This window comes from Sturnus vulgaris, chromosome 1 (genome assembly GCF_052056855.1).
Source record: "Sturnus vulgaris isolate bStuVul1 chromosome 1, bStuVul1.hap1, whole genome shotgun sequence".
NCBI lineage: Eukaryota > Metazoa > Chordata > Aves > Passeriformes > Sturnidae > Sturnus > Sturnus vulgaris.
In genome coordinates, this window is record NC_142243.1 from 154,931,584 (window position 1) to 154,945,665 (window position 14,082).

The following is a 14,082-nucleotide window of genomic DNA, read 5'->3' on the forward strand; positions in this document are numbered from 1 at the left end:
TTTGGAATTAGGGAGCAACACACCTGCGTGGGAGGTGTCAATCCGGATTTCTCAGGAAGGCTGGCAGAGTTCTCCTCTTAGTCAACATTCCGAGGGGAGGGTTCACCACGGGAGCTCTCATGTTTTTGGGACCTCCTGTGCCTCAGGGAAGTTGCTGCTCCAGCCTCCAGATAAGGGCTTTGGGATGTGGGTCAGCTTTGGAGCGTTTGTTGGGCACTAGGGGAAAAATCCTATGGGATCAGGGGGAAATCAGGCAAGAAAGGAGCCAGCCAGGATGGAGCTGCTCTTAGGGATGGCACTTCTGGATTCCCAGAGCTGTTTATAATTTCTCCATGCAATGTTTATTACTTCTCCAGCCATAACCAGAGCATGAAACATTCCAGGGGTGTCACACGTGCTTCCATCCCCTTTGCCAAGCCAGGATCCTTCCCATCCCAAAACAGAGGCACCTGCCATGTTCAGGCAGCTCAAGACATGACCGTGTTTTAAACCTGGCTGTCAAGGGCAGGTCTGGATTCCCAAACTCAGCAGAACAAGACCTGAGGCTGTACCAGCCCCATCTTGGCCTTTCCCTGTGCCAGCCATTGTCCCTAAGGAATCCCAAACCTGTGGACAGCACAGGATGAAGATTATTCCAAATAGCTCAGCTGTCACCATGTTAGGAGCAGGGTGTGGGGTCAGCCAAGGTCACAGAATTGGCTTCTTGGGGGGTTTTGGGTCTGTGTCACTTGAATATCCCTAAATTTGGCAGGGAGGGATGCAGGGTGAGGAGAATGAATCGGGCAGATGGAAGGAGCCAGCTCATCTGGGAGAGGCAATAAAATCCGAGGGGAGAATGGAGACACTCATGGCCAAAACCAAAGTATCCTTGGCCAATCTTGTATTTACACTGAGGAGGAAACAGTGAGTTGAGGCAAGGATGGAAAAAACCAGAGTAAGAATGGTGGAAGAAGCCAACGAGGAAATCTGGGAGAGAAAACAACCAGGGAATGCAGAGCTGGGGTTGGACGTGGATGGGAGGAAGGTGAACAGGAAGGGGTAAGAGCAGACTGGGGTGAGCTGGAGCCACGAGCCCACATTTCCTCTGCAAAGCTGTGGTAAAGAACGAAGATGTGGCTGTTCCCAAGCAGTTGTTGTTCCTCTAACCCCAGAAAATGCCTGTCAGAATGAGCATGGACCTGTGCAAGGAGTCTAGGGAGGGAAAACCAGCTGGGTGAGCTGCACCACTCTGCTTTCCCTGGGAGATCTTCCTCAGGAGAAAAGCAGTTTTGTCCCAGGAGAAAAGCAGTTCAGCCTCCCTGGAAGGGTCAGAGTGAGCAAATCTCTCATTCCTAAGATTTTCCACAAGGAAGGTCAGACCAGGGTGATGAGTCCCTTTAATTTTAACTTGACGAGCAAACATGAAAGATTTATTTGCACTGTTAATATTTTTTCACAGATGAGTCTGAAAAATTCCAGGTTTCTTTCCAGAAACCATCTGTCTTTTCCTACTATTTTCCTTTAAGCACCGTGCAAGATACTTTTCACCCTTTTCTAAATAATCCTGATGCTTCTAAAGGAATTTCCTCTGGGAGATCTTAAACCAGTTTAAAGGAAATGCTCCAGATCCCTTCCAGTCAGGCCCTGCCTTGTCCCCTCTTGTTTCCTGGAGAGCTCAAGAGCTCTTTCCTTCCAGGCAGCTGCCCCAGGATAGGGATTGAAAAAAAGTTAAATAGAATGCAGTTTATTCCGAAATGGAGTCACAAAAATCCCATTTCTGCCAGTGCAGAAAAGTAAAATCTGGGGAGAGGCTTCCTGAAGTGAATGCAAAGTAATCTTAATATATTTCAGCATTATTCCCATTCAACTTGCCTCTGCCTCTGCTTTTACCCCATAACATGGATACATCCAGCAGCTACACCCAACAGAATAAAATAACACAATAGAATAAAATAACACTTTATTGTGCCCAGTTTCTGTTTAACAACTGGAATATTAAAGGCTTTCTCGGAGCAAAATGATACTGAGTGGAAAATGGGATTGGGGGAAAAAAATGGCACAAGAGAACGGCCGGGCTAAAATGAAAGGCAAAAAAATGCACGGAGTTATAAATGCCAGGAGTAGGAGAGATGGTGACCACATGGGGCTCCATTTTTAGCCCTTTCTCTCCCAAACATCATTTTCTGTTGTCATCAGAGCATGGAAAGAGCAGAAATTATCTCCTGATAGGAGGTGACCTTCCAGGTAGGAGGCACAGGGCAGCATTCCCCACCTGATGGACCGCAGCTTGAACCGTGCCAAGCGAAGCCAAGCAGCTCGTTTTCCCCAAAAAAAAAAAAAAAAAATCAAAAAAAAAAAAAAAAAATCAAAAACCCATCCTGAGGATGCAGGCGAGACTGGCCAGGACCCCCAGGGTGAGGATGGTGGAACTGGTTTTCACACTGCTGGCCCCACTCACGTTGCACAGGGAGGTCTCGCAGCAGCTGGTGGCGACTCCAGCTATGCCGATGTTCAGGTCAATTGTTGGGCAAAATGCAGAACATTTCTTGCTGATCCGCTGGCTCCGGTCACTGCCTGGAGTGGGAGGGAGAGAAAACAGCAGGAAAAGTTCAAATTTTCATCTTGGATTTTTTTTTTTTTTTTGCAGGTTTCAATCACCTGCCTGGCTGTGCAATCCCGCGGGGAATTTGTTATTCTGCACTCAACGCCGTTGGGTTTTCCCTTGGGTTTTGTCACATTCCATCATTATTTGTGTATGTGTGACCTATGGACACCATCTCCAGGCTTTACAAATCCTTCAGTGGTTTCAGGGCCAGCTGAGGGCAAGAATTTGCGATTTATTTGTACAATGTGAGATTGCAAAAGTTTGGCACCGTGCCTTGGGATTGCTCCTTCCAGAGCACCCGGCCATTTCCATTTCTACCACTTCATGGGCATAAACTTGAGCTTGGAGTTGAGACAAGGAATTTTTGCAGGAATAATAAAAATAATTCTTTTTATTCCAGCATCTCCCTGTCCTGAGAGTGTTTAATCAGCAGTATTTAATTTTAATTGAGTTTAATCAGAAGTATTTTTACGATATGTTACAATGGACTCAGGCTGTGTCATGTTCCCAGCTTCCCAAGATTTGTTCTCTTTGTGCTAAAATCCTCATTAATTCCTCCACTCTGCCTCCAGTTGGGAGGAGGATGAGCTGTCAGCCCCACCTGAGCCCCACCTTGTCCTCAGGGCCTTGGGAAAGCTCCACACTTACCAGTTCCTGAGGTGGAATAGGTTGTCAGACAATACTTCTCATTCTCAGAGCATTTGGTGATGCCCAGACAATGGATGTTGGAAGTTGCATCTTTGCAGGAGAAGCAGCTCAGGGAGAAAGCTGCAAAAGAAGCACAAAGACATCCATCAGGCACCTCTGGGAATATCCTTAGGAGCACAAAACTGGGGACGGATGGAGGATCTGTCAAGCCCAGTGACCACAAGTAAAAATTTCCTACATGGGTTAAACTTGGCCCCAAGGACTCCCCAGGAGCCAGATTAGGCTCAAATTGCTGCCAGAGCTGTGGTTTGCTGATTTAGGAACCCTCAGGGATCCTCCCTCTGGATATCTGGTTGACTCTTCCTTGAATCCATCAAAACATCTGGCATCTCCCCAGTGTTTTTGGGAAGAGCAGCCCAGTCTCCCACCACCTGTAGAGTGAAGCTCTTGGGTTTTCTTTCCAACCTGGCCCCTCCCAGCCTCAGTTTCTGGCCACTGGTTCTTGTATGGAGACATTGGACCAAGGAATCTGGGCTGGCCCGTCCCTGGAAGTGTCCAAGGCCGGGCTGGATGAGGCTTGGAACAACCTGGGATAGTGGAAGGTGTCCCTGCCCGTGGCAGGGGGTTGGAACAAGATGGTTTTTAAGATCCTTTCCAACCCAAACCTTTCTATGATTTGGGTTGATTTTCAGAGCTCTCCTGTGCCAGGAGGAAAATCTTGAATCTGTAGAAATCTGAGCTCAGCAAATCCCTGCCTTGGCTGCAGCAGATTCCTCTTCCAGCCATCCATGGCTAACAAAACGTGCACATCTGGAACACTCTGCATCTGCAAAGTGCTTTGCTAAAATCAGTGAATGAGAACAGCTGGCACTCAATGAGGCTGAAGCATCGTTGAGAGCAAAGAGATCCTTGGGGAAGGATTCTTTGCATGATAAGGGGAATTTCCTCCTCATCTGTTTATCTGGCTGCAATGTCACCCTCCAGGGATTAAACTCATCTTCATTTCTGGAATATCCCTGGCTGCTGGCAGTTAATGCCCAGCTAATTCTTGCAGCAGCTTTGTCCTTTAGCTTTGCCTTCCTTGCTCTTCATCTTCCTCACTCCTCTCCCTCGCCCAGGTTTCTTTGTGCCTTTGTCAGCAATGTCCCAACCTCACCACTGCCCTTGTTTGACCTTGGACAAGTCCCTCTGGCCCAAATAGTGATCCTTAAGTGTCCTGCCAGCCCAGATCTGGCTCCAGCTCAGTCCATGACCACAGAATCACTGTTTTCATTTTAGGTCTCAATTCTTCCTCTGCCTGTGTGGAAACTCTGCCTTCTTTTCCCACTCCAGCCAACATCCCCTTCCTTCCCATGGCTTTTCCTCTTGTGGTCCTCACATTCCCTACTCTCCCTCTGTGGTCCCTCACTGACTGGCACCGAGCAGAGGCCACCAGAAAACTCAGACCCCACTTCCCACCATTCCCATGGTCATTCCAAAAGCCTCACACGTGGCACCCGGCTCTCTCTGAGTTCATATCCAGACTTTTTCAATCTGCTTCCCATCGTGGTCATTCCCATCTCCAGAAGCTCCATTTGTCCTACCTGGCTCTTGCTTTCCATATTGTCCTGACCTTTCAGGCCCAATTTTATTTTTTCAAATCTGGGACTCTCCTTTAGATCGTCCCTGTCTGAAGTGCTTGTCTTCATTCTCTTTTCTTCTGCAAAATTCTATAATATGGAATATCATACGGAATATTTCAGCTCCACCCCACTGGGAACCACCCTTTCCTTGCAGAAACACTCAGTCCCCAAACTGGATTTTCCAGACACAGAGCTCACTTTAATCCTTAATAAAAGTAGCATCTTTAATCCAAGCCCATTCCCAGTAAAACTTCCTGAATGGGTGCAGGAAACAGTGGAGCTGGTTACATGGCCACATCTTGTTTCATTCCAAACTCCTAATTTTAGGCTCCAGTTGCCCTGGGAGCCTCCTTGGCAGGAGAAGGGGCAATCATCATCCAAGGATGGATTTTTCAACCACTCTCTGTGCTCCAGAGATTTCTGACTCACCAATTAATCCAAGACTCCGGGATTGGCTCCTAAACTGGCACACCCTGAAGTCAGGGAGGGCAGTTTTAGCCAAGCTACAGAAAAACACTTTAATTTACTTGATTTCTTGAGGTATCTATTGCAGTGAGGGTTGAGAGGGGAAGGGAATTTTTATTTCTTCCAGATGCAAACCTTGAGTTTATCTGGGCTGCTGTGGATGTCTCCACACCCACCAAGACCTCAGCTCTCACCGAGGAGAAACATTCCTCAAGGAATTTGCTGTCTCATTCCTTGATCTTTAAAAAAGAAAAAAAATGGGAGTAAAGCAGTAGGAAAAGAAAAGTATTCTTTTCTTTGCCTTAACATCCTCAGCTTGAGCACAATTCCAAGTTTCAAGCCTGTGAAATCTATCAAGAGGAATATTTCCATCCTCAAGTTAAGTGGGATGCAAAGAGGTCTGTTAGTCCAGGAGCAGAATGAATTTGCAGGTCAAATCCTACAGGGAAAAATTCAGTTTGCAAACAGGCAAAAGCCCCCTGAGCTGAGGAAATCAGCATTCCCCTAAAACAGAGGGATATTCCAGGCTGCACCTTCTGTTCCTTGCCTGACCCAGAGCACAGGGAGTGGTCCTTGGCAGAGTGAAACCAGGAAAATTGAGGCGCAGCTTCCCAGTGCTCTCCAAAAAAATATCCCCCAGACAATTATCAGAATGAGAATGGGACTCAGCATCTCCATCCCAGACCTGGGATCAGCTGGGAATCATGGAATCATTAAAGCTGGAAAAGATCATCGAGTCCAGGTTCAGCACTAAACCCTGGCTCTGAGCACCACACCCATTTTATTTTCTGAACGCTTCCATGAATGTGATCCCACCACTTCCCTGGGCAGCCTGGATGCTCAACCACCCTTCCCAGGATGGAATTTTTCCTAACAGATCAGACTCCACCATCTCAAAGGTCTTTTTCCAACCTTAGGGATTCTGTGATCAGCAAAGTTGCACCTGCAAGCAACAAGGAGCCAGAATTGCACCTTCCTGTGGCTCAACCACCTCTGTCAATTTTGGAAATGATGGTTTGTGGTGCAACCAATTTAAAAAAATAAAAATAAAAATCAGGTTTTAGTGTCAAATCCAGATATTTACTGCACATATCTCCCTGTCCCTGCCCTGGGTGTCCCTCACTGAGCCATTCCAGGGGCTGGGCTGGGTCTGCAGGAATCATCTGAGGTGGGAATCTCAAACCCCCCCCCACACACACACACACTCATCATCATCATCCCTCCAGCTTCTGGTGGGGTTGAACCCCTTGTCCCCTTCTGGAATAACTCCTCCACGACCCTCCAGCTTCACCATCCACACTGCAAAGTCCTGGAATAACAAAGCCATGCCACGCTGCAAAATCCTGGAATAACAAAGCCATGCCCCAGCTTTGGGAGGGCTCCGTGCAGAGCAATCCTTTGGGGACTCACCACTTTCCGTGCACAGGGCGATGCCGAGCACGACCAGGAGGAAAAGCTTCATCCTTTAAGAGGTCTGGGAGCCTCCAAAATAATCAGGAGTCAGGCAGGGCAGGTTTTATACCTCTGGAGTGTTTGCTTTGATCCGGAGATAATTCCCCGAGGCTGCTGTGTCAGATGATGGATAATAGGGAGCAGCGTGCCCGGGCTTGTACGGGCAAGGGTGTTTTGTTGGAAATCTGGAGAGGGGTGTGGTTTTCCTCACAACTTCTCCTTTTCTTGGTTGTTTCACAACGCAGCTGCTCCAGCTGACGTGAACTCTGTAAGTGTTTCTAATTCTGGAGAAGTGGGGGGGGGAAGCAAAACAAAAAAAAATAAAACCATTTTCCCCGCGGAAGAATAAGGTTTTCCTTTCCAGGTCTCAGAGCATCCTCCAAGATCGTGTCCTTGCACATATGGAAATGGAGGGAATTTAAATTTAAAATTGAATTTGGGATGGAAACTTCTCCCAGATGCCTCCCAGGATTGTCAAGACTGAGATCAGAAGAGCAGAATCCTTCCACTGCTTTTCATAAGGGACCAGGCATCATTTTCTGTCTCCTTTTTAAGTTCAAAATCAGATATATTTCTGGGGTATTTTTTATGAGGAGAAAATGTTATCTTATTAGAAAATAAATTCCACAGGGCAAATAAAAATGACCATTTAAGCTAAAAAATAGAAATAACACCCACTCCCGTGGCATGGAACAAGCTGGGAATATTTTCACAAATTCACACAAAAAAAGAAAAAAGGCAGGGAGAAAAAAACAAACCAATTAAAGCATGGAGAAGGAGGGGTTGGCTGGTCAATGATCTCAACTCATTAAGTCTTCAGAAAAAGAAAATTTGTGAAATGCCAAACAGGATTATTCCACTGGATTCCCAAATTGTGCTCTTTACTCCTCCTTTTTTTTTTCCCTTCAAATCATGTTTCATCCAATCTCCCTGAATAAAATCAGAACCTCTCCCATCTTCCTGAGTATTTTTGTTGTTTTTTCCCCTCCCACTGTTGCCTTTCTGCCATCAAGTCTCAGGAACAGAGGCACAATCCCAGGGAAGGTCCAGCTGGATTTTCTCACGTGATCCTTGGAGCTGCAGGAGCTGCCCCAAAGCCTCTGCCAGCTCCTCTGCCCCTTGCTGCTCTCCATCTGCTCCAGACCCTTTTTCCTCCCCTCCAGCTCGCTCACATTCCCATCTCCCATGGAATATTTCAGGTTTCCAGCCTGACCCACCTCCAGCCACCCTCTCACCAGGAAAACACGCCAGTGTTCCCAAGGTGATGTCAGATTTTCCAACACCTCCAAATTGGATTTATAAACATTGTCCCTCTGGAACCCTGCATGAGTAAGGTGAGGAAATTTTGGCTTTCCCAATAGTCAGAGCACGAAACTCAGTGGGAGCAGAGGTGGCAATTACCCAGAAAAGCTCCGAGGAGGGGCGAGGTTTGGCTCCATCAGCCTCCTCAAGGCAGCAGGAAAACAAAGCTCCCTCCATGCCAGCGCAAAATATTGTGAAATATTTTCTTTTCCCCCAGCCAGAGTAGGTTTAATGAGGTTTTAGTGGTAAATCCATGTTTATTGGGGCCTACACAGAGGGCTCCAATGCCAAGGAGATGCTGCTCCATTCCAGAGCCAGCCCACGTTGGGATTTATCTCCGACAGCATCCCTTGACAGGTTCAGAAATAGCAGCTCAGGCACTGCTTTTTTTTTTTTTCCCCTTCCCTCAAAATCTCATCCATGCCAAACCCTAAAATATCTCCTGTCTCCTGCAATCTGCTGAGATTTGGAGAAGGACAGGATGGATTTGTTAAAGGCTTTATTGCAGGATTCCTGACAGATTTTTCCATGAGATGCTCCTGAAATCTTCCAGCTGGTCCATATGGCCCTCTGATATTTTGTCCCTGCTAGGGCCAGGTGACAGAATGAAAGGAGCCCATGGGGGCAGGAAGGACACAGAGGACACGAGAAGAACCAAGGCAAACGAGAAGATAAAATCCCAGTTTACAAGAATTTGGAATTCATGAAATTCGGGATGATTTTGTAAAGAGTAACAGGGGATTTAACTGAAGGTGGAAAGATTTATTTCCCTTGACACAGTGGAGTGGAGAAGGAAAGGAGGAGAATGTTTTACTTATCTCGTTTTAAACCTGATCGAAATCATCACATGAAAAGGGCAAACAATTGTTTCATTTTGGGGGAAAATGCAATTTTCATCAAACAAGTGCTGAAATGCAAAAGTAGCTGTGAAATTCAGATGTTGTTACTAAATGTGGAACTTGAAGTTGGCCAAAAGCTTTGAGAAGTGTCTCAGAAATGATTGTGATTAACATAAAGTGATGGGAAAAGTGATTTAAAAACATGCAAAGCCCCAAGTTTCTGGGGAAATATTTCCCTCAGAAATTCTACAACACTTCCACTTCGGTTATCCCACTGAAATAAATTCCAGAACACCCTTCCTGACCAGAAATTAAATCTTTATAGGATGATTAAACCTAATCCCATCTTTACAACCTTCACCCAGCACTGCGGTTTCTCCCCGTTGCACGGATCCACGTGGAATTTGTAGTGTTGGTGGAGTAGGATTGCCCTCAAATACAGCACAAAATTGCCCTTAAACCCATCCCAGGATTCCCCTCAAATCCAGCACAAGATTCCTCTGAAATAAAAGAGGGCTGGGGGCCTTTTTTCCAGGTGCTGCTATAAAGACCCTCCCAAAAATCAGTGCTGCACTTTTCCACACTCCCCAGCTCCAAGATTATTTTATTTGCTTGTTTTAGCTCTAGTTCTGCTCCTCCAAGAGCTGAAGGGGATCTCCATCCCATCTCCATCATCCCCAAGCCTGGAAATGCAGCAGAAACCCTGGAAAGGGACGGAGCAGAGACCTCCCCGGTCAGCTCAGACACCATCACCTCTCCCAGGCTCTTCCTGCCCTTTTCCCACAGGAAAATCAGGAGCAATCCTTCAGCAGCATCTCCAAGCAGGCACGGGGGTCTCCTTTCCATGAGGACAGATTCCAGCAGCGTTTTCCTTACCTTGGGCATCTCCAGCACATTTTGGTGGGACCTTCACCTGTTTTAAAAAGCTGGAACAACTCACCTTGCAGAGATCCCAGTGCAAATTCCTGCAGGACCAAATTCCTGGTCCTGTCTCAGCACCTACAAAACAATTCCCACTGTTGTTTGCAATGGGAACAACACAAACATCTCTGACCTTTGCAGACTGACACCATTTCTTATCTCACAGGGATCTGGGAGAGTATCTGGAACTGTGGAGTGTCTGGAGCTGCTGAATGGAAGAAAGTTAGGAAAGGCAGCCTGGAGAAGACTCCCAAGTGCTAAAAAGAGGAATTCACTGTGAAGCAGAGCTGATTTCTCAAGCTGGTCCCAGTTTGGATACAACAAACACACTCTAGAATAACACAAATCTTTATTTTTTTTTTCTGACAATTATCACACACGTGCTATCAAAAGAGCTTTTCCAGGGGGAAAAAAAATTAGTATAAAACAACAGGGGGGAAAAATAGGAGCTACACTTCTGTGTCACGTCGGGATCTGAATCCACATCTCGGAATAAAACCGGATCACTGTTGGAAACTCTCAGCTGAGGTTTCTCCTGGGGAATACCTTGTGGTCACATCTTCTTCACAGCCCTGATCACAATCCCACCCTGAGCACGCAGAGCAGGCTGCCCAGGATTCCCAGCAGGATCACGGGGTAGTTGATCCGGATGCTGTTGGCCCCGCTGAAGTTGCACAGGGAGGTCTTGCAGCACTTGGTGGAGTAAGCGGCCATCCCGAAATTCACGTTGGTCTCGGGACAGTCCACGGAGCATTTCTTGGTGATGCGGTATCCCATGTCCTTGCCTGGGTGTGGAGAAGGGGTAGGAAAGGAGAGCTGGGGTTTAGGATTCGTCTGGAAGAGCTGACCAGAGGAGGGAGATTTGCAATTCCCTGGAATTTCCACACAGCAATAAAAGCTCTCAGGGCTGGGTGTGAATCCACAAGTCCTGGATCAAATGTGGGACACTGGGAAGTCCTTGACTGAAGCCCACACTGGCCTAAATCTCTGATCTGGTTGCCCAAGTGGTAGCCAGTCAAAGGTTAACCTCAAGATCTTGGAGGTCTTTCCAAACCCAAATGATTCTGTGGTTCCTCTAGGACACCAATTCCAATGCATTCCCAGCTTTTTAAACATTGCTATTGGCACCTAACTCTTTTCTGTTCTCCATCCCAAAACATCCCAGATCAAACAACAGAGCCTGTTCCTGAAATTTGGGCTCATGAAATTTCCAGCCAGCCCTTCCACAAGGTGGTGAGGTTTTCCAGAGAAACTGTGGCTGCCCCATCCCTGGAAGGGGATCCCTGGAGCAACCTGGTCTAGTGGGAGGTGTCCCTGGAACAAGAAGATCCCAAAGGTCCCTTCTAACCCAAATCACCACTGAAGGATTCACACTCATCACACTGAGACAAACCTCAAAAGCATCACTTCTTTCCAACAAAACCATCAATTTCCATCGATTCCCTAAAAAAAGTTGCCCAGCAATGTCTCTACAGGAAAAAAATTCCCAGTTTCTGGGACTCACCAATTCCAGCAGTGCTGTATGTGGTCGTGCAGAATTTCTCATGGTCCTCACACTTGTAGGTTTTCATGCAGTTCCAGTTGGAATGTTCGTTGTCACAGACGTAGCAGAACAGGGAGGAAGCTGGAAAAAACACCCACGACACAGATTAGTGATTGCCAGCAATTCCCTCCTGGGAAAAAATGTGCCAAAAGCCTTGGAAAATACAAGGTGAAAACTCTGGTGTGAACAACTTTTCTCAGCAAGTGAAATAAGTTTGGGTTTGAATAATGGAGCTGTGAAAACAAATGTCAAGAGGAAACCAAGTTTTCTTTCTGGACTGGAGATTTTAAGGGGTTAAATTTACATTTTTCAGCCTGAGCATCATTTTCAGGTGATTTTTTTCTTCTCCCCAGGGTCCACGTTGGCTCTATTGAAAACCAACCTCCAAAAGCAAAGTCCTAGCAAGGAGAGGAGGAGCCAGCCCAATTCTAGAGGTCAGTTTTAAATATTTTCAGCCTACATCTGCAAAACCCTGCCCAGACATGAATTAATTATTGCCTAATGACGCCCCTGGGAGCCAAATTACTGAGGCACCACAGTAAAGGGAGTTCCCTAGGAGAGGCTGCCCTGGACAATGGATGGATTATTCCTATCAGCATCTGGAACAAGGTGTTCTCCATGATATTTTTTCCTCAGTGCTGAGCCAGGTCTGTCCCCTGAGCCAGAAAAAATTGGGCACAACTGAAGTAAAATGAGTCAAAATTCCAGGCTGGCCATTACAACACAGATGTGCCTTCTTGTTCCCCAGAGGTGGATTCACAATACACACAAAAGGTGGAAATTGTTTCCCTCCTGCCCAAAATTCCAATAAATGCTCCTCATTTTGGGGCAGGGGTGACAGAGGCAGCTGGGCTGCTCTCAGGAAATCCTGCTCCATTGTCAGCAGCAGTGAGGAGCTCTTGATTGAAGGTGAACAAAATTATAAACCAGTGAGGAGTCTCCATGAGGCTGAGATTTCCCTGGTTCTGTTTTCCCTGACTTTCTCAGCCCAGGAAGGCTTTTTTTTTTTTTTTTTTCCACAGAACATCCCTTCCAATCAAACTTGGACTTGTTTTTAGGAAGGAAACCCCACCCAGTTACTCTTCAAAGTTTGTTCTTGATTCAAGCTCTCATCTCATGAGGTTGAGTCTGCCCGTGAAACTTGGTTAAGCAATTCAAGCAGCGGTTTTAAAAGAGAACTGAAAGCCCTTTTAGTCTCTCACCATCTCAAGGAGGAGAAAAAGAGGCCTCCCCTCTGAGATCTGGGGAGCTCTGCGTGTCTCAGCACAGGACTGGCTTGCTCTGAAACCTTCCCAGCTGCTTCAAAGAAAGTTGGACAGGGTTTGGAACAACCTGGGACAGTGCAAGGTGTCCCTGCCCACGGCAGGGGCAGGAACAGGACAATCCTTAAGGTCCTATCCAATCCAAACCATTTTATCATTTGCTGATTCTCTGCTCTTTTCCAGTGCCAGGTGTTGCGAGCTCAGGAGTTCTCTGTGGCAGGAGGTAAAATCAGCCTTGTTGCAAACTGCATTCGAGTTCTCCTTTTCATCACTCACTATTTCTCCATCACTTGGGAATTTTCAGTCTCCCACCTCTCCTCTGGAGGTTCCCCGAGCTGAGCTGGGGGCTCCTGTCCCTTTGCAGGCAAAGCAAACTCATACCTGGTGAGGATTATTGCATTTTACGGACCCTGGAGCTCTCCCTGATCTGATTTTCTGCCAAATTTCCCAAACCACTTCCTGCTGCAGATGGAGCCAAATCCTCAGCACGTGCCTGAGAGCAGCTGAAAGGACTGATGTTCCCTAAATGATCCCAGGAAAATTCCTTCCAGCCAGGAAACAATAACAGCTCGAGCCATTAGAGTTGCTCTGAAGCCTTTCCTGTGTCTGCCGTCCACCCTCCATTAGCTGGAGTTTTGCAAATGCAGCCAGAAACAACTTTAAACAGTGCAAATTGTGCTCCTCGGGCTGGCAAACCCATGCCCAGAGCCAAGATTTCCCAACTGGATATTCCCCCACAATTATCCAGGTATGGCTGCATCTCCTTTTAAAGAGGACAGGAGCAGAGTGTGGTGCATCCCATTCCAAACACACTCCCAGGCACTTTACAGCTCTTCCAATTTAGGAGCAAAGAGCTCTGAGGATTTCAAATGCCTGCCAGCAGCCTCATTACTTAATTGGAATTGTGGGGAATAAAGTGATGTGCTGGCAGGAGATGTGGTGCCAGCACCAGCCACGCTTTCATCCACAGCAGCTCCTCGAGTTTCATTCAGGAACAAAAATCAAACCAAAGGCAAAAAAGCTCTGAGCCCTGCTTGATTCCTGTCAGCACTTTTCAGGTCGTGTCTTCAGCTGTGAGTGGTGGGAGCTGAATATCTGAGGGTGTGAGAAACCAGAGTTCATTTCCTCTGGGTTACAGAGAACCCACCCAGGAGCGAGGACTCAACCACACCAAATATTTCTCGCCGTGGCTGACACCAAAAATACAAACCAAGATCTCAGCAGCTGCAAGAGAAGCTGCCAAACCCTCTTGTCCCTCATTTATCTCCTTGTTTTTCCTCTCCTCTGGCTCTCCCAGCCTGCTGAGCTCCTTACCTTGCTGGGCACACAGGACTGCAGCCAGCAGGGCCACCAGAAAAGCCTTCATGGTTGGTCCTCGTGCCCTCAGAGCAGGAGCAGTGTGGGAAGATGCACCCCAGGAAGGTTTTATACCAGCACAGCCTCG

At 47.0% G+C, this 14,082-nt stretch overlaps 2 protein-coding genes across 2 annotated transcripts; both read right to left on the bottom strand.

The window, feature by feature from the left end:
• Positions 1-1,922: 1,922 nt before the first annotated feature.
• LOC106855612 (lymphocyte antigen 6E-like) lies at positions 1,923-6,958 on the bottom strand. The gene is made up of 3 exons (XM_014880446.2): positions 6,730-6,958; positions 3,233-3,352; positions 1,923-2,553 (listed from the first exon to the last, which is right to left on the bottom strand). Exons 1-3 carry the CDS (start codon positions 6,779-6,781, stop codon positions 2,345-2,347), a joined length of 381 nt encoding a protein of 126 aa, XP_014735932.1. The 5' UTR covers positions 6,782-6,958; the 3' UTR covers positions 1,923-2,344.
• A 3,254-nt stretch (positions 6,959-10,212) lies between these two features.
• LOC106855618 (lymphocyte antigen 6E-like) lies at positions 10,213-14,082 on the bottom strand. The gene is made up of 3 exons (XM_014880451.2): positions 13,953-14,082; positions 11,338-11,457; positions 10,213-10,618 (listed from the first exon to the last, which is right to left on the bottom strand). The coding sequence occupies exons 1-3, from the start codon at positions 14,002-14,004 to the stop codon at positions 10,410-10,412; spliced, it is 381 nt and encodes a 126-aa protein (XP_014735937.1). The 5' UTR covers positions 14,005-14,082; the 3' UTR covers positions 10,213-10,409.